Genomic DNA, 22,527 nt, shown 5'->3' on the forward strand with positions numbered 1-22,527 from the left:
GGGACATGCAATGGGCTGGATGTTATTTCATCCTATCTGGGTGGCAACAGCAAAGTCCTTTTGAACAGCATCGAGTCAGATTAGCAAGTCTGAGGCAGTCCTTTGCTGAATCAATAGCAGAGGAATTTCTAAGTATTGTGAGCCATAGCTGTGCCACTGGTGAGGACACTTGGACACACCCGAGCAGCATCACAGGGAATCAACTAACAGCATGCTGGTATTTGTGTCAAATTGTTGATATGTAAGCAGGGAGCATGCTGTGCATTTAAATCACTTTCACACTAAATTTGGAGCAGAAATCATTAAATATTTATTCTGTGCCTAAAATACTGCTCAAGCGTCCTACTTACTGATATTACATATTAATTCACATAGATTTTGCAGTACTGATAATGCATTTATTTTAAAATGGTGACTCTGAGGCATTTGTCATGATTGGGCTGTTTAATAAAAAGAGAGATTCGTGGCCCCAGAGGAAGCCCATCTAGTCATTTCTGTAAACCTCTTGAAGTGGCTCATGTGAAAGGCAATTCAAGAGTTCATAATTACCAAGAAAAAAGCACTAGCTGTAAGTTTTTAGTGATGTGTTGAAGACCAGTAAAATCAGCTCTTCCAGAACAAAGATACTTCAAAGCCTAGTAGAAATTTGGAGTTATTTCCTTAGCAGTGGGAGTACTGTACAGTCAGAGAAGCAAGCACACAGCTAGAGCATAATTGCTACAAATCAATTGCTCCATTCTCTGGGACTGGTGCATCAACCAGATGAGGACTGGTTGAAAAACTACTGCAAAAAACTTAGAAAGTAAATAGATGCACCTTGAATTGCAATGACCCCAGGAATGGCAATCAGGCACTGACTGGTGGCAGAAATCCAGCCCAGGTTTTGTAGGAGCCCTGTGAATGCTGGAATAGATCAGCCACAATTATTTCCAGGCTCTGGGGGAGCAGAATAGGGTGCATTTGATAAATTGCCCATGGTCCTCCTATCTGCAGTAAGACTCAGTCATTTTTAATTATAAACGCCTTGAAAGCTGGGAGCCAGTGCTGATTGGGCAGCAAAATATTGCTACAATCCTCTCAATAGGGTTTGGAAAAGGATTTCAGTGCTGAACCTGACACAGATGTGATACTGCCAGTCTGGCCAGAAAGTGGAGATAAACAGCTCACTTGTGGATTTTGCTGAGTAGCTGCAGACATGGGGAGAGTCTGGTCTCTTTCAGGGCCTGCTGGGTCAGGCTAATTTGTTGTTATTTATTTTCACACCTTGTATAATAAACCCCAGGAGGAGGCTGAAGACCAGAACCAGTGTCAGGACCAAGTGCATCATCTATGGCAAGCAGGATCTGCCCAGGCCAGTGGAGGAGAGCATGAGCCACAGGGCAAATAGTACGCTTCCTATCACCATTAAATTTCCCCGTCTCTTGCTTAGTGTTGTCAAAGAAGGTGATTCAACCTCTCCCCCTCTGTCCCTGCCCTGACATGCCTCCTACAGTACATCCCTCCTTCTCTCCCTGCAGTATTTGCTCTCACAGTGCCTCTGAGCAGTAATAGGTGCCTGGAAGAAACACATCAGGTAGATCATCATGAGCATCAGCCTCCAGGCACTGGAGGCACTAAAGCCAATGTGCCGACTGTCTCCTTCCCAAAGAAGAACTGCCGGATGCAGAGTTTTGAGAAGCAGCAACATTGCTTGTGGAGGCCAGCATTGCTTCAAACGCAGCCAAAAGCATCCCCCACACAGCTGCAGCTGTGGTGTATATAAATCCAGTTACAGGGTGGAATAAGCACTCCTACCTCAGCACACAGGGCTATTTCTGACTCCAGAACCTGGATGCTGTGGAAAGTCTCATTTTCCTGCAGATGCTAATCAGGCCTGGAGAGCAGAACCTGGCACCTGCAAAGGAGGGAGAAGAGAGAGAAAATGATGGCTCAACAGACTTTTTCAAGGGGCTGAAAAGCCTTTCCAAAGCACCTTCAAATATACTATCCAGAAATAGATTAGGAGGTTATCTTATTGCAAACTGCAGTTTTCCAGCAGTGCAGGTAGAGAGGGGAACTCCATTTCTTCAATGCTCTGCCAGGCCCCAGTGGGCAGTTACCACTGCACAGGACACAGATGACTGGTCCCACTGTGAGACACAGACCCTCATCTGGCTGGAAGGTTCCCTTTCAGGTGTCAGTTTGCTGAAGAAAGGAAACTTGCTTACCCTTGATATTTCAGGGCTGTAAATACTCTGTGTGCAGGGCAAGGAGCAGGCTGAGCACTGATAAGAGAAATGCTGAACTGAAGCAGTGACGCCCCAGCTCTTGCACCATCTGCAGCTGCAGAGGCTGTGTGTCCCACGGTGCCTCCTTTCCCCATCTCACACTTCCCTGATGTCAAGGATTAAGTAAGCCAGCAGCTCTGGCTGGCCCCTGCTTTGCTTCTGCCACAGCTCTGGTGCAGCCAGGATCCCAAAGTAAATATTAGCTGAGTGTGCGTGAACAGGTGAAAAGAGCACCAGTTTAAGCCACTCTGTTTGGGAGACACAGAAATCCATATAATGCTGTTACCAAGAAACAAGGATTGTTTCCTCTGCTATTTTAGGAAACAGTGAAACAAATGGAGCCTAGGACACACCAGGATTTCTATTTCCACCCTGTAAATGAGTGTTATTACCCAGAGGCAGTGTTTTCTAGTGGCACTCTGTAGCCAGACTCTATTCATGCCTGAATCAAAGGATGTGCTGGTCGAACCTGCCCACTCACATACTCCCATTATCCAGTTCTTTAAAGTGCCCTGTTGCAAGGTGCAAACTGTCTAGCCCCTCACAGCATGTGCCAAAGGACATGGCAGCAAGTCCTCAGGAGAAGGTACCATTTACTCGGCACTACCTGTTGCACAGCCTAAGACAGGCTGGCCCTCAGCAGCTCCTCTGCTTCCTCTTTCAGTTGCTGCTGAAATTTCTCATCTTTATAAGCTGAAAGATATTTTTAGGTAGAGTCTTTGCCACCTCCTTCTCCTCCTTTTTCCCTTTCATTTTCACCTGATACTGTACAGAATTCAGAATTGTATTGCAAAATTGCTTTTCTAAGCAAAAACTTTTCTCATGTTTTGATGGCATGTTGCCAAAGGGCCAAATTTGCAGTAGGTAACAGTCAGAAGAACAAATGATCTCTGATGCTGGGTTCCTATAAACACGGAGAGTAGCAGCCAGCAGGCACCGTGTGGTTGCTGGGGGGCTGGCACTGGGCAGCCCTGTCAAGAATAAGGAGCTGCTCTGCAGTCAGTCTCAAAGTGAGGGTGAATCCTGCACACCCCTCCAGAGGTGTTTTCTGATCCATACCCAGCATACTGCATAAATAAAGCAAATCATCTCAGGCTCATTAAAACAGTACCATCCAAGCTGGAATAGGGATAGGAGCTACAGGACGCAGTGGGTGACTGGCAGGGAGAAGCAGTGAAAGTCTGCACTCTCACTTTGCTTCCAAATCTCATGTTCAGTGCAAATGACCTCACATTCTGCCAGGGGAGGTTTAGAGTGGATACTAAGGAAAAAATTCTTCACTGAAAGCATGGTCAGGCATTTGAACAGGCTGCCCAAGGATGCGATGGAATCACTATCCCTGGAAGTGTTCAAAAGGTGTGTGGATGTAGCCCCGGGGACATGATTCAGTGATGAACAGGGTGGTGTTGGGTTAATGGCTGGTCCTTTCTACCCTAACGATTCTGTTATATACCATGGCAGAAAGGAATCTCAGAGGAGACTAAACAGCATAAGAGATGGGCCTCACTCTCTTTCCTCTTCTAGAAGTCCCTGCAACTCCCTGACATCAGAGCACATAGATGTTACAAAGGTGCTAATTGCTTCCAGCTTTCATAAATATTCTGGTTTGGGCCTTTAACCAGGATTAGTAAAGAGTGTGGGTTTATTTGGTTTTCATGCAAATGCAAGCCTCCTTGAGGGAGATATTCTGTTAAGCTCTCCCAAATGGCTGCTTTCAATCTTTCTGAGGGTTTCTCCCAAGCATTGGGTCCTGCCCACTTGCTTGAATAGGCAGTGTCACAGCTCCCAGTGCCATATACACAGGAAGTCTCTTCCCAAAGCCAAAGCTTCTGCTTCATCTCTCCTTCTTTTAACAGTCATTTCCACAAATCACAATCTACACTGATTTCCTCCATATAATGGAAATAACTGGAGATACAATCGCTACAGTAGCGATTTTTCTAGTATCAGCAGGATCTTCTCTCTTACACTGTTCAAAGTGGAAACAAATTGAAACATTTCACAAAATACTTTGACTATTCTTCATCCAACTTTGCTTTCAATACCTGACGAGGTCACCTGGAATCTCCTTTACTCAGCTGCAGTGGCTCCAGCTATAAGAGGTGGGAAGCATTTCACCCTCAGCAGGGATTGATGTGTGTTTGTGTATTTGCTGCTTCTTGTTTGTAGTGTAAACAGGCGCAGACACAGAGGCAGAGTATTCCCACGTGGTGAGTATTGCCTCTTACTGGAACTTGCATGAGAGCAGGTAATGCAGGTACTTTGGATCTCATTTAGTAATTATTCTGGAAAGTGTTTTAGCAGATGCAATTAACTCATGATGCTGGGAACAAATATGTAGGGGCAGATTTTTAAAACCTCCTGGAGCCTATTCCAAAGTGATAAGCTAGAAAGGACCAAGGGTTTTGCAGTTATGTTTCATCTTGAAAATGAACTATCCAACATTAGCCATCCTTTTAACCCAAAGAGCCTTTGTTTTAAGCATCCTGAGAAAACAGCAATAAAAACCAATATAACATAAAAAATTACTTAGCTAATGCTCCTATTTATCTACATTTACCCACTCGTGATGGGTAATTACACAAGCACCCACCATGAAATCATACCACTGGAAGTTAGGCACATATAATTTTCATAATCACTCCACTGCTTCCCTTCCTGCATGATGCCAGACAGACTGCCTTGCATTAAGATGCAAACAACTGCAAATGAGAGATGTTTTAGAAGAAGCTGCATACACCTCTCTGGACAAATAAGGCATTTGGAAAGAGAAAGCAGGAGGCCTGAGAACTTTTTGACCTGATTCTTTCCTTTACTCAGTAAAAATCATGAATGTTGTAATTGTACATTCAAACACAGTCAAGTGTGGAATCATGGCTGTGTGAGTTAAGGAAATAAAGTGTTGATCACATTGACTGTGATGTGTCCCTGCTTCTCTGGACCAGTAGAACTTCCAGATGAACTATACCTCAATATTCAGCCAGGCCTTTCAAAACATAACCAAGTTCAAAGTTCTCTAGGGAGCCAAATCTCACCCACTAAAGGATAAATATAATTCTGAAGGTTCTTAAAAAAAGAACATGCCTATTTTTTTTTTTTGGTGGTTGTATCTATTTTACGTCAATTAATTAAAGGAATCTTTTCTGACAATCCGTCAGAAAAGTCAATCTGTCTTTACAGTCAGATACTCAATGTCTGTGATGCTCCTACCAGCAAAAGTTATTTCTGTCATCCTCAGCTGCTTTCCTCTAGTGAATCCACCTCTGCAGAGTTACCTCAACAATCAGAGCAATCACCACAGAAAGAAAACCTTTCATAAAAAATGGTGCAATTTTCCTCTGATCATCTAAGAGAGCTTTGTTGCTATGTTGTCCAGGAGAGGGAAGACAGCTGCAGCTTCTGAACATCTGCCTCCTCAACTATGAGGGAGAGCATCTGCAGCCTCATGTCACAGATTTTTTTTTTTTCCATTCTCCTATACAACAAATGGCATTTCTTTCTTGAAAATCCCAAAGACTTCTACTTTCTCCTTTGTTGTGTGATCACCTATAGATAATATCATCATAGGCACTGATGGAATTTATTCAAATTTTTCTGCTTTCACAGTTCACCCAACAGGACTCAGGACAAGGGTTTTGTTCTCATGGATACTATAAAAATGGCATCAAAAGAATGGAAAAAAAAAGTCAAAAGAAGGAAATGCAAAACTAAAAGACAAGTGAAAAACCAAGAGAACTTTGCTGTGGAAGAGACTTTTGAGACATCCCATCACCCTGGTGGTAGTTATCCTTGCATTAGAAATGTTAGGGGACAAATGGCACTAGCAGGTGCTGTATGACCTGTTCCCTAGCAAGGGACTGGCAGCACAACTACACACCTTGGCTGAGCAGGGTTATTTGCATCACAGCAGTGATATCATGGTTCTTCCAGTTGTTTGTCTGGGAAAAAATAAATAAGGAGGCATGAAATTAAATGATACTGAGAAAGGTTGAGAGGGGCTGAAAAATCTCTTCCTAACTTCAGCTTGGACAGCTCCTTTCAGTGCAAAGCACATGGAAAACTGTTTGTGGGAACTTTACAATTTTGCTCTTCCCCACAGAGAGTCTGTCATGCTCAGGTCTTCCCACATTGCTCACAGGACACGCACCATGGCAAGGTGGTGCTGTAGCAGATAAGGCTGATGGAAATGGAGAAAGACATTTTTCGCTCTCTACACCAATTTTTCAGCCACTTCTCATGGCTTTTGGAAATGTAGGACTCAGAAGCTTTTCCAGAGTCATCTGCTACACTAAGCTTTTAATTAGAAGTAGGCAAGAAGCTCAGAAAGCCCAGCTGTTGTGAAAATGTTGGAACACATTGTAAGAAGCAGCGCCTATCTCCTCTCCCGCAAGCTATTCTCACAGCCCCATTACCATGAGCCAATGTTTATCTATTCTCCCTAAATATTTATTAACATGAATTAACAGGTGACAGGTATTTTGACATTTAAAAAAGAAGCACTGCTAATTGAGAAGAAAAAACACACCTTGAAAACACCCATCGACCACAAATACACAAAATACATGTAAATGAAGTCTCAATCAGATGTGAAAATCACCAAAAATTAAACCATTGAGCACACGATGCCTTCACTGACTCATCCTAAGAGCATCTCCTGAAGTCCTCAGCTTGCCCCAGGTAATCTTCATAGCAGTACACCACGATATCATGATATGTGTAATAATTAGTGACTTGGATGAAACGTATCAGCGATATCACTTTTCGATTAAGACTTTTAGATGCACTGAGGTGCAAGAAGAACTGCTTGGTGGAAAACAAATACTGCGAGCCTGAAGTCTGTGGGGATTTGTGTGGTTCAGGCTGCTGTGGGGACACAGTAATGTCTGTGTGGGGCTGTGGGGGCACAGCAGGGACACTGGTGTCCAGGGGGACACTGAAGACACAGCAGGGTCTGTGTGTGGTTGCGGACGTTCGGAGGGACAGTGCTGTGGGTACACCACGGGCACAGCGGTGTCTGCGTGGGGCTGTGGGGACACGGAGAACACCGCGATGCCTGTGTGGGGCTGCGGGGACACCGCGGGCACACGCCCCGGCCGGGCCCTCACCCCGCACCGCCCCGACCCCCGCGGTCATGGCGGAGGCCCGGCTCCCACCGGGCATGCGCGGGGCCCGCTCGGCGCTCGCTCCCCTCGGCCGGCGCGTGCAGCACCGCGGCCAGCGCCCGCGCGCACGGGGCGGGGCGGGGCGGGCCGGGGCGGGGCCGAGCGGGGCGGGCCGGGGCGGGGGCGCGCGCGGGCGCGGCGGCGCGCGGAGCCGGGCACGGACACGGCTGCGCCGAGCGGAGCGCAGCCCAGCGCAGTCCAGAGCTCGCCCGGCCGAGCCCAGCCGTCGCCGCCGCGATGTTGGACCCGTCGTCCAGCGAGGAGGAGTCGGAGGAGCTGGTGGAGGAGGAGAGCGGCAAGGAGCCGCTGGCGCCCGCCGCGGCGCGGCTCTCGCCCAGCCGCCCCGGCGAGGGCCCGGGCGGCGGCGGTGGCGGCGGCTCCGGCGGCGGCGGGAGCGCTGGGGGGCTGCAGCCCGGCGGGCGCGGCAGCAGCGCGGCGCGGCCCGCCAGCCCCAGCCCCTCGGTGGCCAGCGAGAAGGAGAAGGACGAGCTGGAGCGGCTGCAGCGGGAGGAGGAGGAGAGGAAGAAGAAGCTGCAGCTCTACGTCTTCGTCATGCGCTGCATCGCCTACCCCTTCAATGCCAAGCAGCCCACCGACATGGCCCGCCGGCAGCAGAAGGTACCGGCCGTGCGCTGCCCTGCGCTGCCCGGCTCTGCCCTGCCGGCCAGGCCCTGCCTCTCCTCTCTATCACCCACCTTTGGCTGCTCCCTGCCTGCCCCTGCCATCCACCCACCTGCCTGCCCCCTTCTTACCTACCCGCTGTTGACTTACCCCTCCGCACGCTCCTCTAGATACCCCCTCTGTCCGCTTCCCTGCCCGTTCCTCGCCTCTCCTGCTGCTCCCCAGGCCTGCAGCTCCCCGGGCACCCCAAGGGCACTCCCGGCACAGGGCACCTTGGGCCCACGTGGTGCGGCTTGCTGGCAGCAGCCCTGTCCCGGGGCTCGCAGAAGCCCCCTGACCCCTTGTCACCCTTGTCACTCCCCGACACGGTCTCCCACACAGAGCCGGCGCGGTGACATACATCGTTGCTTCTAGTTACGCAACATCGGGATTCGGGAAGTTTGGGATGTTGGCCATTTGAAGGTTGTCAAAAGGAGAGAGAAGGGTTATATTGCTGGAAAACACCAGGCATGTGCTGTTGCCTCCTTCAAAGAGATTCCACAACTCCGTGCTTACTGCAAAGTTTGTTTAACTGGGAGTGCTGGCACTGACTTGGGGAGTTGCTGAGTCTCATTTCAACTTCTTGCAAGTGTTTATGTGTGGTGAGCTCCCCAAGACCAGCTTCCTGGCAAAATACATCAGCAGAGGTTTGCGATGAAGTCTGTGTCCCAGTCTTGACTCTTCCTCCCCAAGTGTGCCACCACGGCAGGGCCGCGTGCTGCTCCAGGCAGCTGGGCAGGAGCTTCACCTGGACTCCCCATCACCAGGAGCTGTCTTGGAGCTTGTTTCTCCTCTGAGGCACTAGCTTGTGGGCCAGGGCAGAAATTAAGTTTCTTCTGCCTCTGGATTCGGGCATCTTTCAGTCAAACACAGCCAACTTTTTCCTTATGCCAGACAGAGTTGGTTGTGTGATGTAATTTAGCTCTCTGAAACAGCTGGCTGACTTTTTGTCACCATTTTCGGTTGAGTTTCTTAGACTGCAGTTTTAGCCTTGGTACTGTTCTGTGTTCACAAATGACCTTTACAATTCAGGCAGACTTCTGGATGTAGTGATGCAAACGACATTCAGTTCTGCTACACCACAGGACTATTATTAGTCATTGCAACATACGGAGGTAGGAAAGTGTATCCGTACTGTATCATGTAGTTTAAAGGCAATATAGGACAATCTGTTGCTGGAAGGTTGAATGATCTGCTTTTGTTTGCTGAACAAAGTACACAGCTGAAATTATAGCCAGGTTTGGAGTTTCTTTTATTTGTTCTTTTTGCCTACAATGCTTTTCAACAGATTGTGAATTTCCAAAGTAGTTTTGGCTTTTGTTTGCTGTGCAACTTCTTTGTGTTAGGGAAAGATGATGAAAGTTACGTGTTTGTTAGTTTCACTGAAATAAAACCTAGTAAGCCCTGCAACTGTTTCTCACATGAAAGTGAACTGAAATTGTCAAGTAGTTTATCCAAAGGAGCACGCAGCACCTTAGCAGTTCAGAGTGGCTGGGAAGGACAGTTTATAGTCACTAAAATCAAAACAGTGCATTGTGAAAGGACAAGAGAAGGTGAAGGAAAAGGTGGGGAATAAAGTGCAGGTGAAACAAAGAAAGGAGGAGTAATGAGAAAAAATACAAAATGGCAGCAATACTCAAGGGTATGTGGAAGTTATATAGCATCTTGGGAGGAAATAATCCATTCTCTGTGAAATGAACATAGGGAAACATTTCTGGCTTATTAACATAGCTAAAATAGGTGTGTCTTGGAGGATGACCATCTCCCCTCAAACTTAGCAGTGGAATGGAATTGGGAAAGCTAAATTTACCATGATAACACATGTAAAATTTAATTTGCCCTTTAAAAGGTGAATTAATTCTGGTTTTTTGTCTTCTCTATATCCCTACATTCAGTTGTCATGCTGGGAGTAGATCCCTGCCTTTTTTTCTTAGCCACGACTTCTGTTGAAGTCAGTTAAAGGACTACCAGAACCTGGAGTTTGTTGTTGAACTTCATGTGCTCCTCTGCTTTGCTTTCCTGACACATCCCTCTGGGAAGGTGCACCCTTCCTTCTCTGGCTGGGGGGGGACCAGAGGGTGAAGGTGCAGGATTTGATCCCGCTTGAGCACCGAGCTTCAGTTGCAATGTAGTGGTTGGGTCTTCAGTAATGATAAAAGTATCAGGTGCTCAGGACTCACCAGACTGGAGCAAATGCATTTTGCTTCTTAGGGGAAACGTGAGAGAAAACTGGATTTTGGTTCTGCTCTAATGGGGGCTCTTGGGTCAGTTTGCTCAACAGAAGAGGGGTAAACTGCTTCCTTTCCCATGTGCCATTTGCCTCTCCACCCTCACGGTCTGCAGTTTGCCAGGGAATTGTTTCATTCTTGAAGAAATAGGGAGCAGAAGATCCCTAGGCATTGTCATTTGCAGTCTCCAGGCTGGTGTGCAGGACCACACTCCCTCCTCTCCCAGTGGTGCTGGACAGGCTGCAGAAGGTGCTGCTCGATCCACTGGACATGCGGGCCCGAGGAGATGCCAGGACCAGAACCTGCCCCACTGCCCATGGACAGGACAGGGTGTCTGGGAGCCCCACTGGGGCTCTGCCCAGGTGAGGGGACTAGCTTCACGCCAGGCTGCTCAGGCCCCACACCCATGGCAGGGAGGTGCCACCACAGAGGTGTCTGGGCAGAGCTGTGCAGCAGTGAGTGCTGGGGACCTGTCCCCAGCGCTGCTCAGGTTCTGCCCAGTGCTGGAAGAAGAAGGATGAGGTTTGGCTTTACCTGGCTCGCAGCTCTCCCCTGTAGAACGGGAGATGCTGTAACCTCGAGCACAGCCCAGACAGGTCACCATGGCTTTGCAGGTGAGGCAGTGAAGCTGTTGCCCTGCAGAGTGGTTTCCTGGCTGGGCCAGCCCTCCCCACCACAGCTGGAAGACTGCAGCTGAGATGGGCTGTGTTGCAGTCAGCCCCTGCCAGGCTCCCCGAGCCCGGGCAGCTTCACCGTTGCAATTTCCTCAGTTAAGAAAGAGTTGATTTTGTTGTGGCCGCAGCACTGAAGTTCTTGCCGGGGCTGTAGATCCCTGTGATACCTCCTCTGAGGTGTGCAATCCTCCCTCCTTGGTCCTGCAGTGCTGCTGTGTCAGAGCTGGCTGGTGCCCCGGGGGCCGTGTGTTCCAGTGCTGTGAGTGCACAGACACAGCGGGCACCACTCGTGTAGCCACACGCACAGGTGTAGTGCTTTGGAGCTGGAAAATGCAGCCTGGTGTTCTGCATCACCCATGAACCACCCTGGAACAAAGGGAACTGTGTAGTTAAGGTGCTGTTGCACCACAATGGTAATTACCTGCTGTTTGATAAATTAGAATGTATATGAGAGTGAAGAGAGCAGCAGCAAAGTGTGAATGGATGGTGTAGCTGGGTATTTACTTCATGTGGGCATTACAGCACTGCTTGTTTACACCTGCAGCAAACTGTTTCAGATTTCCAGATGAATTTAAGCAGATGCCACTCAGAACTGGTATTTTTCTGATCCTGACACCCTAGAAATTTCAGCAACAGAAGAAAAACTGTTTTTTATATCAGTGTGTTCAGGTCTACACCTCTGCTTTGGGTTTATTTTGATTTTTATGGGGTAAGGCTCCACTGGAGTAACTACACATCTGCGATGTCTACCTGTAAGTTCTTTTATTTACATCTTTCTGGCAGTATTTCCTAAGGGAAAAGAAAAAAGGCTTGTTAGATACCTGCCCATGCTGTCTTACTTCTCTCTTAGGTTTCTTTTTTAAGCCACCACTGAATTCCAGACACATTTGAGATGCAGAGTGGTCTGCAAGATACTCATCCCTGTAAAACTTGGTGAAAATAAGGAGATTTCATTTTTATCTTCTACCCCAGATCAGAGGAAGGTGCAGTGTGTGGGCAGCCTTTACTAGACACTGAGGAGTCTGGGAGAGGAACCTACTCAATGTGGAGGAAAAACTCCCATCAGAGCTTACAATATTGCTGGACATGGAAGGCTCCAGCCTCATGATGCAGCTCAGGAGGAAAGTGGCTTTGCCAGCTCTGTGGCTCTCAGAACAACGTGTTTTATTACTGCAGATGGCTCTGAGCTTGGTAATTGCTTGCCCAGGATGTGTGTGGTCTTTTCTCTAGCTCATGCTGATTAGTTGGAAGTAGAGTTGAGACGACCAGCTGTGCTTGGTGCCTCTTCCCACTTGATCCCATCTGTCTGAAGCCTTTGGGAAGAGAGCTCAGCCAGCAGACCAGGGATGCTGGACAAGGTGTGTGTCTGTAGTGATGCAAACCAAGCATCCTTGGATGTTGGTTGTACCTCTTGCTAAATATCTCTGCAGCACGGCAGTCAAAAGGCTGGAAGCACAGCCCTGGAATCCGTGTTTGCTCCTTCAAAATAGCATTAACTAGAAACATTTGTTGGGAAAGGGGCAGCAGGAAGAACTTTTTAGGGGATAAAATGTGGAGAGCACATTAGGTCGGACATTGTTGCAGTTGCCCGCTTTCCTTCCTGCAGAACATGGAAGGAGGCAGGCAGGAGAGTAAATCAGTTCCCAGTGGGATAAATGTGGGATGAAAAAAGTTCCAGATTTGTTGCAGATTACCAGGGCTACTCCTGGGAGAAGTGGCTCATGATTTGGGTTCCTGTGTAAGCCTGTGGGATGACGTCAGGTGCATTAGCAAAATTCTCAGTCAAATTCAGCAAAGCGCTTAAGCTTATGCTTCGCTGAATGGTGATTGATTTAAGCACAATGCTTAATGCAGAACAGGTGTGAGAGGTCAGAAGCTGTTATATTGGTTACAGTGCATCTTAAAATACTGCAATTCCTGCCATTTCAGCAGGGACACAACAGCTTGGACATAGCAAAGCTAGTGCAGCCTTCCAAATAACCACGTATTTCTTCCTTATCATGGGTTGGATTGTTACTCTCATGCTATACTTACACAAGTTCTCTCATAAAACCAACACATTGTTCTTCTGGGACAGACCCTGAAGTCAGCCGGTGTTGGGACTTGTTTTAGCAGCTTTCTGCCAGAGGAATTTGTTTTTGTGCTCAGATTCGGCTCTGCTGGTCCCAAGAAACCCTTGGAGATTTTTGTTTTCCTCAGCTCTGCAGGGCAGGAGAGTTAAAGACGATGCTCTGCTTGTTTCTTGTCTGTCCCTCAGTTGCTGTTTAGTGCTGTTTAAGAAGTAGATGCAAGGTCCAGGCAGTTCTCAAGCATGAGCCGGACCTCATGCACAGTTCTGCTGCAGCAAAGCTTGCAGGATAATTATCCGTGCTATGCCTGTACAAACCTGGAAGGGTAGTGAGGGGCTGGCTTCACCACTTATTGGCTTAATGTAGGCACAGGCCAGTGCCACCATCAAATGAGAGCTGTGTGTGTGGTCTGGGGCTGTCCCCAGCTCTGTGCCAGCCCTGAAGTGAAGGTGAACCTGTGTGAAGAGCATCACCATGGCAAGGAAGGCCTGACACATCTGAGATGCTGTGCTGCATAGCATTGTGGAGTGCAGAATGTGGTTACTGTGCTCATATTGTCTAGAATCTGCAGAAAACGGTTGTTTTCAGTTAAAACCCTTATAATTTATTTTTCCAGTGCCTTATCTTAATTTAATTCTAGGAGATATTAAATATTTGTAATATTTTGGCTATTTATATATTTGCAGTTTATTGGATTGTGAAGTGGGTAATTAAATAGGCTGTGAGCTTGGTCTTTAGCTGTTGTAAAACTTTGTACTCTTGACCCATAGCCTGACATTTCAATTATTGTGGGTGGCACCTCTTGGGCCAGAGATGTTACGAACTAAGAGTGGAGAAGATTTATCAGTTCATGCAGCTCCAAGCTCTGCTACAGCCCATTGTTTCAAAAGGCATAATTTATGGCCTTGCTTTGCATAGTCTAGACACTCTCCCCAAAGCACTTTGCCTCTTGCACAACTTGTAATTTCTTCTGCTAAATGGTGAGTCACTTACTCTCCATTTACCTATGTGGAAAGTGGTCAGCAAGTCATTTACCTATGGAAGTTTTTTGTTAGCTGGAGAAATATTTAATTTGTTTTTAGCTTATGTAGCAGGAGCAGCCCAGCCTTTAACACTCTGCTACTAGCAGTGTATGTATATAAGGTCCAGAGCTACTGCCAGTGCTGTAGTCCAGAGTGCTACAAGGTAAATACCCTGTTTCTATTTCATTATGTAAACTTGATCAGTATATTAAGACCAATCAATTCAGTATGATCAATAAAGCTGTTGCTTGGAGGGTATTGATGTGTATCCAGCAGCACCAGGGTTGTACCTACAAAATGATCTCTAGAAATCACATATTTTAGTGTGTCTTTGAGAATTAACTCTAATTAAAACAGTAGAGTTCCCTTAAAACAGCAGACAAAGGGACTTCTGCTGGTGGTGAGTGGCTCTTCTCCATTTGTCACCCAGGAGGGTGGGTGGGATTTGATGGATGGCCCCTTAAAGGTCTTCCCTTCCTGGAAATAGAGCAGGGTGAGGTCCAAGGGAAGGGGCCACCTCCCTGCCCAGCTCTTTTAGAGAGTGGTGCAGGCATGGCAGGACAATCAGAATTATCTGCTCACCCTGGATGCTCCTTGTGCAAGTGGCACCACCAGCTCCCAGGGGTCAGAATTGGGCCACCCTTCCTGAAGGGCATGCTCCAAGGTCCAGCAATAGGGTCCAGCTGCCTCTTCATGAGTGTGGGAGAGGGGAGATGCAAGAGAGGGAAGGTTCCTGGGGAGTTCTCCTGTGTCATTACCTTGTAGATACTGACAAAAATACATAGAGCATCCTAACCTGGCACTTGTTATTTGTGGGTAGAGGATATTTGGGTTACTTCAGCTAAGTTTTCCTCTGAATTGTGTTCTTAAAACAGGACATAAAGTACAGTCACGGAGCATTTGATGTTAACCTTTTGAAATTGTTTGAAAAGGTGCTTTTAGTGATAATATTTGGTATTGTTTGTCTGTGATTCAGGCTGATAAAGTCAGACATTTTCTAGAATTTAAACACCTGAGTCAAAGTGTCATGCAAATATTTATTGAGCTTGGGGTAAGTGATGCTGTGTTTGTAGTTGTCATAGTTCAAAACCTGTCTGTCTACTTCACAGTAAGGTTGGGAGCTTGGCCTTTTAGTAGTGTCAGGTATATGGTGACCCTCATGGGTGTCTCCCCATACCTAAATGTTAATATTTGATGAAGAAACTTAATGAAATCTAGATGTAGTCATGTTTTTCCAGGCCAGAAGGGTGGATTTTTTAGTGACGGTGCTGTGGTGTTTGTCTTTGGGGATTGGTGATGCGGTGTGCAAATCTTGAAAGAACCCCATTGACTTTGGTAGGACTTTGGGCTGATGCCACAATACATCTGTGTAATGCCCTGACAAACAGGCTGATGGTCCAGCACTGGCCTTTTGTGATCTCCTGTGCTAAATTAGGGTGACATTCACACAAGGACAGGGTGCTTTTAGAATTTCTAAAATGAAGAGTCATCAAATTTAGCTTTGTCTGTAGACGCTCTGCAGACCACCTTCTGCCCCCTTTTTGAGGTGGGATTTAGATCCACATTTGATGATTTAGGATTAGTGTTTATGAACTGGATCTGATCCTGTACCAGCATGGAGCAGAGTGAGCCTGGCCCTGCAAGTCTATCTCTCGATGTATGCCTTCAGCCAGGTGAAGAATTTTGGGGGGGAAAAATGTAATAAATTTTTTGGCAGTGGAAAAGAAGTACTTGTTTAGGGTGTTGTGGTTGCCTGATGTACTTCTGCAGGAGAAAGGGGTCTTGTATCCAGAGAAGCTGCAGCACTGTGCACACAGGCTCAGTTCAATCTCTTGGAGCAGGGATAAAAGGGGATGATTTGATTCTCAATTGCATGTCTGGCACAGGGGAGGACAGTAATAGGGAGGAAAGGCTGTTTTCCAAGAACACACCTTGAGGGACTACTGATAGAAAAAGCTAATTTTTAATAATTGTCTTGTTGAAACAGTCTCACAGGTTGCTTTGTAAAGAGAGGTGTCTGCTCTACCATTTGAATTTGATTTTTAGCATTTGCATTTGATCCTGAGAACCCATTGAGCTGGAGAGGATGGCAGGGGAAGTTTGCATATCCTTTAAATTTGTAGCAGCCACCGATGTCTGTTAGTTGCAGTGTGTGCTTTCAATCAATGAGGTTGTGGGGCTGGCTGGCTCCTGTAGGATGCCATTCTCCCTTTCCTGGGGAATTTGTTAAGTTACCAAGGCACATGATGCTAAGTTGGCATTGCCTTGAGGTGCAGAAGGCTTCAACCCTGTTGAAGGATTTTGCTGCTTTAAGCCTCACAACGTGTGACCACAACCCACAAGTTTTTCCCCACCTCCCCATCACAAAGGAGCAGCCTCATGCTTTCCTCAGATCCCTCAGGAACAGTGATTTGCTTTTGTTGGTAGGGTCATGGGTGTGTGCATGAGGGTCATTTCAGAGCCTGGAGGGTCACAGCCAAGATGCTGTCTCTGGCTGGCACTGGAGAGGACAAGGTGCCTGGCTGGTGGCATCCTGGTGAGATAAAGGGACTTGGTGTTAGAGGAAAATAGACCAGTACTCCTAAATACAGCTCCGTGCTCACTGATGTTGGTTCTACAAGAAGGCACCTGCCCATCTGAGTTCCAGCTGGTGCTTTGCTTGGAAACAAACTCTTATCCCAAGGAGTGATTCGGAGGAGCCCTGTCCAGCCAGTTGGCCAAGTGAACCTAGATACTGCAAAGACACTTTGGGAAGAAAATTCTGGACTTGCTCTGGCACGCCTTGACATGTGGCTGGTACAAGTGGCTGTGAAAGGGAGAAGCTTCTCCATGAACAGCCAGCCAGATACAACCTTTGTTCCATTCAGCACTCCCCTCAGGTGTCCCTGTCTGATGGGTGTGGGCTAGGAAGGAAGGAGCATTCAGGTGTTGTGTTTAAGGCACAGAAAATACTGAATGATTTGGGAACAATAAGTTGCAGCCATCCAGAAGTTCTGTTGGACTGCTGCTGATGCTGCCAGGGGCAGCAAGGAGATGGTTTTTGCAAGGAGCTGGTTTCACTTCACCTGATGTGCTGTTGCAGGGGGTCAGCTCCTCCCACACCTCAGCAGCAGATGATTTAGGCAGCTGGAAGGTGATCATATCACATAAGCAGAACATCAAGCAAAAGGCAGTTTTCTTCTAAGATGTCAAATACCTTTTCCTAATTGAGCAAGAAGGCACACATGCTTTGCGTGTTGCATATGACGAGTTTGCTTTTATTGTTTCCACCACTAGACTTCTTCCCTCCTAGCAGACTGCTCCCATTCTTCTTGCAACCAGAGATGACAGACTCGTCTCTGCCTCGGGAGGAAGCTAATGGGGTGACGCAGCAGGAGCCAGCTGCCTTGCTACCTGCATGGTGACAGTGCAGGGGGGAAGGCAGGCCACAGCCAGAACATCTTCAGCCACAGGCGAGGCTGCATGACCTGACTGTGGTGCACACTGCAAGAACCAGCACTGTGCCTCCCACCCTGGCTCTGCAGACCACCCTCTGCCACTGAGACCTCTAGGCAGAAACCATCTGCTGATGTTATCTGGGGATGTTCTGAGCTGCATGGGGCTGGTTCTTGGTGCATAGCAAAGAGTTAGCTGGAGGTAGGACTGCAGAGACTTTGTGTGTGCTCAGTCATTTGTGAGGACAGAGCAGCTTGCAAACATGAATTGATGCTGATGCTCTGCAGTGGGAAAGAACAGGGAGCTGGTAAGGGCATGAGGCCTGTCTGAGGGAGTTTGGAGTTGGTTTCAGCTTTGCTCCCTCCCTTTATCAAGTGTTTGGTGTTTTAGTCTGCAAACTTTCCTCCTCTGGAAGGGTACCTGTGAAGGAGCTGGGGCAGAGAGGAGGGATTGCTGGCAGTTCTCAGGTATGGCTGTGTTTTCCTTCTCCATCTCCCATTTTCTCTGCATCAGGTATGCCCAGGCTATGGTGATGGGGAGTAATACTCTTCTAGCCTCTAGCTGTCTCAAGAGAGAGCTGGTATCCTCAAAAGACTTGAGTTGATCATGCAGTGGTGGATTATGTTGGCCAAGGCTCAGCCTGATATGATTTCTGCTTGTTTATGGGCTCCTGGACTTTAGTGGTACCTTCTACTCTGAAAGATGTTGGTTGTAATTCTGCAAAGACCCTACCCAGCTGTGGTCTCATGGGTTTTATCTACTCCAAGGGCTACTTCTTTCCCAGAATCTCTCATGGCACATTCCCACACAACCTGAGCCACACGCCCAGCAGGGAGAGCAGCAGTTTGTGCTCTTGTTCCAGCCTAACTGGTGTAGGGAGGGAAGACTGGGCAGGGAATGGCATCAAGAGAGCCTGTTTTTTAAACAGTGAGCTGGTTGCTTGTACCAGCTCCCGTGAGCCTGCATGGCTGAGCCATGGGCAACTCCTCGAGGGTTACACCAGCCTGGGAAGGGAGATTGAAATGAGCAGAGCAGTGGATCACGCCAGAGGCATGATGGAGGATGGAAGAAGTGAATTTGACACTTGAATTACACTTTTAAACTTCTGGTTTTGTTTGTTTGTAAGTGCTGTTACAAGTGCTTGTGCAAAGGTTATGAACTGAGCAGGACATGGTCTGCATGGGCATTGTTAGATTTTTCCATCAACGAGGAAAGCCACAGAAGTGCCTGGACTCCTGTGCCATACACATTGCTGGCTGATATAAAATGTGTGTTTCCTTCTAAGGCTGCATTGCATCCCTGCTGCTGAACTTATATTTGGAGTTCCTCAAAGCCTCTGACCTCTGAAGCCTCTGTGGCAAAGCTCCTGCTTGGTACATATTTCATGCAGCAGGATGTGAGTGATAGAAATTCTTCCTGTAATTTCATCTCTCTGTAAACTCCCTTCCCTCAGCTTCTGTTGCATGCCAAAATAGTCCTTTCTGCACAGAAGTCACCCCAAAAGTGAATCAGATCCTGCTGAGCAGGACAGTCTTCCCACCACCTATTTATAGTGCATGCAATTACCCTCCATGCATCTCGGAATTCTAATTGCCTTTTTATTGCTGTTTGTAGTGTGCTAAAGGTTTTTGAATGCTCATGCCTTGTGTTCTCATTAGCTCTATTTATTCCTCCTTTGGCTCCTTTCCTCAACGTCATCAAATTTAACATCTTCATGCCTCCAGGGCCTTGGGCAGCTCTGCCACTTTTTGACTTCTCCCATGTCCTCGCTTGTGTTGCTTCTCCAGATGCTGTGTTCCCTTGTCTTGGTCTGACATGCTCTTGGGAGCTGTCTCCTGGAAGAGCTCTGTGCCTGCTGTGATACCCTGCCACTGATCCCTTTGCTGGGCAGGGTGGCTCAGGGCAGATGCCTCAGTGTCTCTGGGGCAGCTGTCTTGCATCAGACAGGGCTGTTGAGCGTGGTGAGGCTGCCCAGGCAGTTAGGAGCAAGTACATGATTTCCAAATGGGGAGCGACTGTCAGGAGTCTGGGGAGCAGCTGGTAATGGGGACTGGGAATTGGTAAGGCAGCTGCCGTGGCCTGGGTTGCCCTGCATGGGTTTGTTTTGCCAGGGTGGCCCCAGAGCTGCTGTGTCATCAGTGGTCCCCTTGAGACAAGGGCCTTCTCTAGAGATGCAGCCTCTTGGGCTGGGGGTGCATACAACTGGTATCACTGAGATTGGTTTTTTTTAGAGCTTCGTGTATATCCTGTACCAGTTTTCACCTGATGGGCTTGTACAGCACCTGGCACCCTGGTGGGTCACTGGAGACAAGCCTGTGTTTGTCTCGTACACTTTCTTGAGTGCAAAGTCCTTTACAATGTTGTTTGCTTTATGTTTTAGCCTTGTTGTGTGGCATTTCCATAGCTCAGATTAATTTAATTATCCCCCGAGGTGCTTGCTTGCTCACAGTTGTCCAGGACTTTATTGCCCTCCTCTTGTGTATTGAGGAGCCCACACAAATCTGAATCATCAGTAAATGTAATCACGGTGTTTGATGTTTGTTCTTCCACGTCCGTGATATATACAATGAATGAAACTGGTCTTAATACCCATCTGTGCCTCCCCTTTCAGCACTTCTTATGTTCCAACATGCTTACTTGCTGTGTGCAGCCCTGCCACTCAGATCCCCCAGCATTCATATTGAACACAGGAACTAATGTCTTATGTAAAACTGTGTCGAAAGCCTTCTCACCCTATAGGTGATTTATGGTCAGAACTTGCCATCAGCAACTTTAGCATGTCTGCTAAGCACGGTGTCTGCTCAGGGAGGGCTGAGCTCAGTGTCTGCAGTGCTCTGTGGCTTGGGGCTGAGGACAGGTGAGTGCTCCATGCTGGGAGCCAGCATCCAGCTGCCTGCTGGTCTCAGCCTCCGAGGTGGTGGCACTTGTGACATGGGCTGTGCAGCGTTACTCTAGGCTGGCAGCCTCATCTGTGGGCTCTGGCTGAGTGTGAGGGCTTGTTAGTCAACAAGAAAATTACTGAACTGAAGCAGCCTGGAGCTCCTTGGTTTCAGTGGGAGTTTGCTGTTTCAGGTTCCTTGTGAAAGGTGAAAGCAAAGGCAGAGCTTGGCAGTTTGGGCACTGACTGGGGGCTTGAGTTTGGGCCAGGTTACAGGCTCAGCTCTCTGCTCACTTCTTCACAGACTCACACAATTATCCAGATCTTTCTTAAGCTGTCATCAATAAGGAGGTGGTGAAAATATTACTCCTTCCTGCACAGAGCACTGTAAGACAGTGAGAGCTTGTGAGATGCTGAATTAATTGCTTAGTGCAGGATACAGGTCTGGGGGAGCACTGGGGCTGGACCTGGTGAGAGTGGCCGTGCTGTAGCTCAGACACACTCTGACACTGAGCACCAGGGGCTGCCCCTTCTGTGACTTGCTGTGTCCTCCAAGCAGCTTCTACAGCTGCTCCCTCTTAAAATAAGACAGTTAATAGTCTTGTATAATTCATGCTTACAAGTTGTAGACATTTGATGATAGAAGGAGCCGATGTTTCATTTACACACATGGGGCTTCATATAGATCTTACCAGCTCTGTGCACAGCAGCCATGCACCCTTTCTTGCTGTTTGTGTTTGGGCAGGTGGACAGCAGGCTGCCTGCTGTTTCCATCGGTAGGGCAGTGCCTGGCTTGCCTGCAGCCTGCTCCTCTGACATTTCCTGAGCTTGTCACGGGTGCTGTCCTCCTTCAAGAGGGAGAATTGCACTGGAATACAGAAGCAGGAAAATCGTCATCTTTATTGTTCTTAAAACCAAACTGCGGTATGAAAGGAAGGCAGTCTGGAGTCCTGAGCCTAGTTTTGCATTGTTGGGAGTCTGTGGAGCAAGGCTCTGCTCCAGATGGGCTCTCTCGGGATGCATATGGATGTGCTCTGGCTGCCCTTGCTTGGGGCGCTCGCGGTGCAAAACGCGGCCTTCAGATGTTTGTGCTCTGGTGATGGCTCAGGCTTCAGGGACAGCCAACTGTGACTAACAGAAAATGGGCATTTTGACTAGTGTAGCAGCTCAGCTGCCCTCTGCTAAAGCCCATACAGCCAGGAGAAGAGTAAGACCTCTGATTCTTTCCTCTTGGCCAAAGGCATAAGAGTCAATGGCCAGCCAGAAGCAGCTGCCTTGCTGTTTGTTTGCTGCAGGTTTGGGAGGGAGCTCCAGCTGCTCCACTAGTGTGGCAAATCATCTCCATTTATCTTGTGGTGTTATGCCTTGATGATGTCAGAGGGTCTCTTTACATTGCATATATATTCAGACTAAGCAAATCACAGTAGTTTTCCTATTAAAATTTAATGATGAAAGATTACACTTATAAGTGATTTCTCTTCTTTTTTTTCTTAGCCAGTTGTTTCATTTGCTGTATAACCCTCATACTAATGGTAATAATCTTTCCTGTGACTCAGGGGAACAGATGTGCCTTTTGAATTTGTTTTTTTTTACCTAGACAGAATCTTCGTGGTAGTTTGTTTGGTTTTTTTAGAGCTCTGATTACTTGCTTTGCAATGCTGTGACCTATATTCAAGGTGAAACTTGTGATAAATACTTGCTTTGGGGAGAGAGGAACAACTATGTTTTTGAGAAGATTAAGGCCTGTCAGGCAGCAATCCTCATTTCAATTAGACATCAAAATGCAAATCATCCAGACTTCAAAGTATGTCAAGGTGAGAGTAGAAAGGACTTTAATGCATTCTGAGATTAAACTGAAATCCTTGAGCACTTTATTTGTTCTTGGTTAGTTACGCTGTCTAGGAATGGTGTGGGGGTAAGTCACAGTTGTTCAAGGAAGCCCTTCAAAAATATTTTTAGTCCCAGGACTTCAAGAGCTAGAGGAGGGATTTGCTCACCTGGATGCTTGGGAGACTGCAGTGTGTGAAAGGGTGAATGACAGAGCCTGGGCAGTGGGAAGACTGAAGTATTTTTTAAATTTCTGCTTGAAGAGATTAGCTATGGTTTTATGAAATGTAAATGAAATTCCTACT

The 22,527-nt window shown here is 47.5% G+C and overlaps 1 protein-coding gene across 16 annotated transcripts in view; it reads left to right on the top strand.

Annotated features, from left to right (window-relative positions):
- Nucleotides 1–7,651: 7,651 nt before the first annotated feature.
- CADPS (calcium dependent secretion activator) overlaps nt 7,652–22,527 on the top strand; it is a 206,313-nt gene continuing 191,437 nt past the window's right edge. For all 16 annotated transcript variants that reach the window (XM_086846973.1, XM_086846974.1, XM_086846981.1 and 13 more), the window contains exon 1: nt 7,652–8,047. In XM_086846973.1, the coding sequence (XP_086703099.1) occupies nt 7,667–8,047 (381 nt within the window). In that variant the 5' untranslated portion in view covers nt 7,652–7,666. The remainder of the gene's footprint in view (nt 8,048–22,527) is intronic.

The sequence above is a fragment of the Cyanistes caeruleus genome, chromosome 11 (genome assembly GCF_971803275.1).
Source record: "Cyanistes caeruleus chromosome 11, bCyaCae1.hap1.1, whole genome shotgun sequence".
In the NCBI taxonomy this organism is placed as follows: Eukaryota; Metazoa; Chordata; class Aves; order Passeriformes; family Paridae; genus Cyanistes; species Cyanistes caeruleus.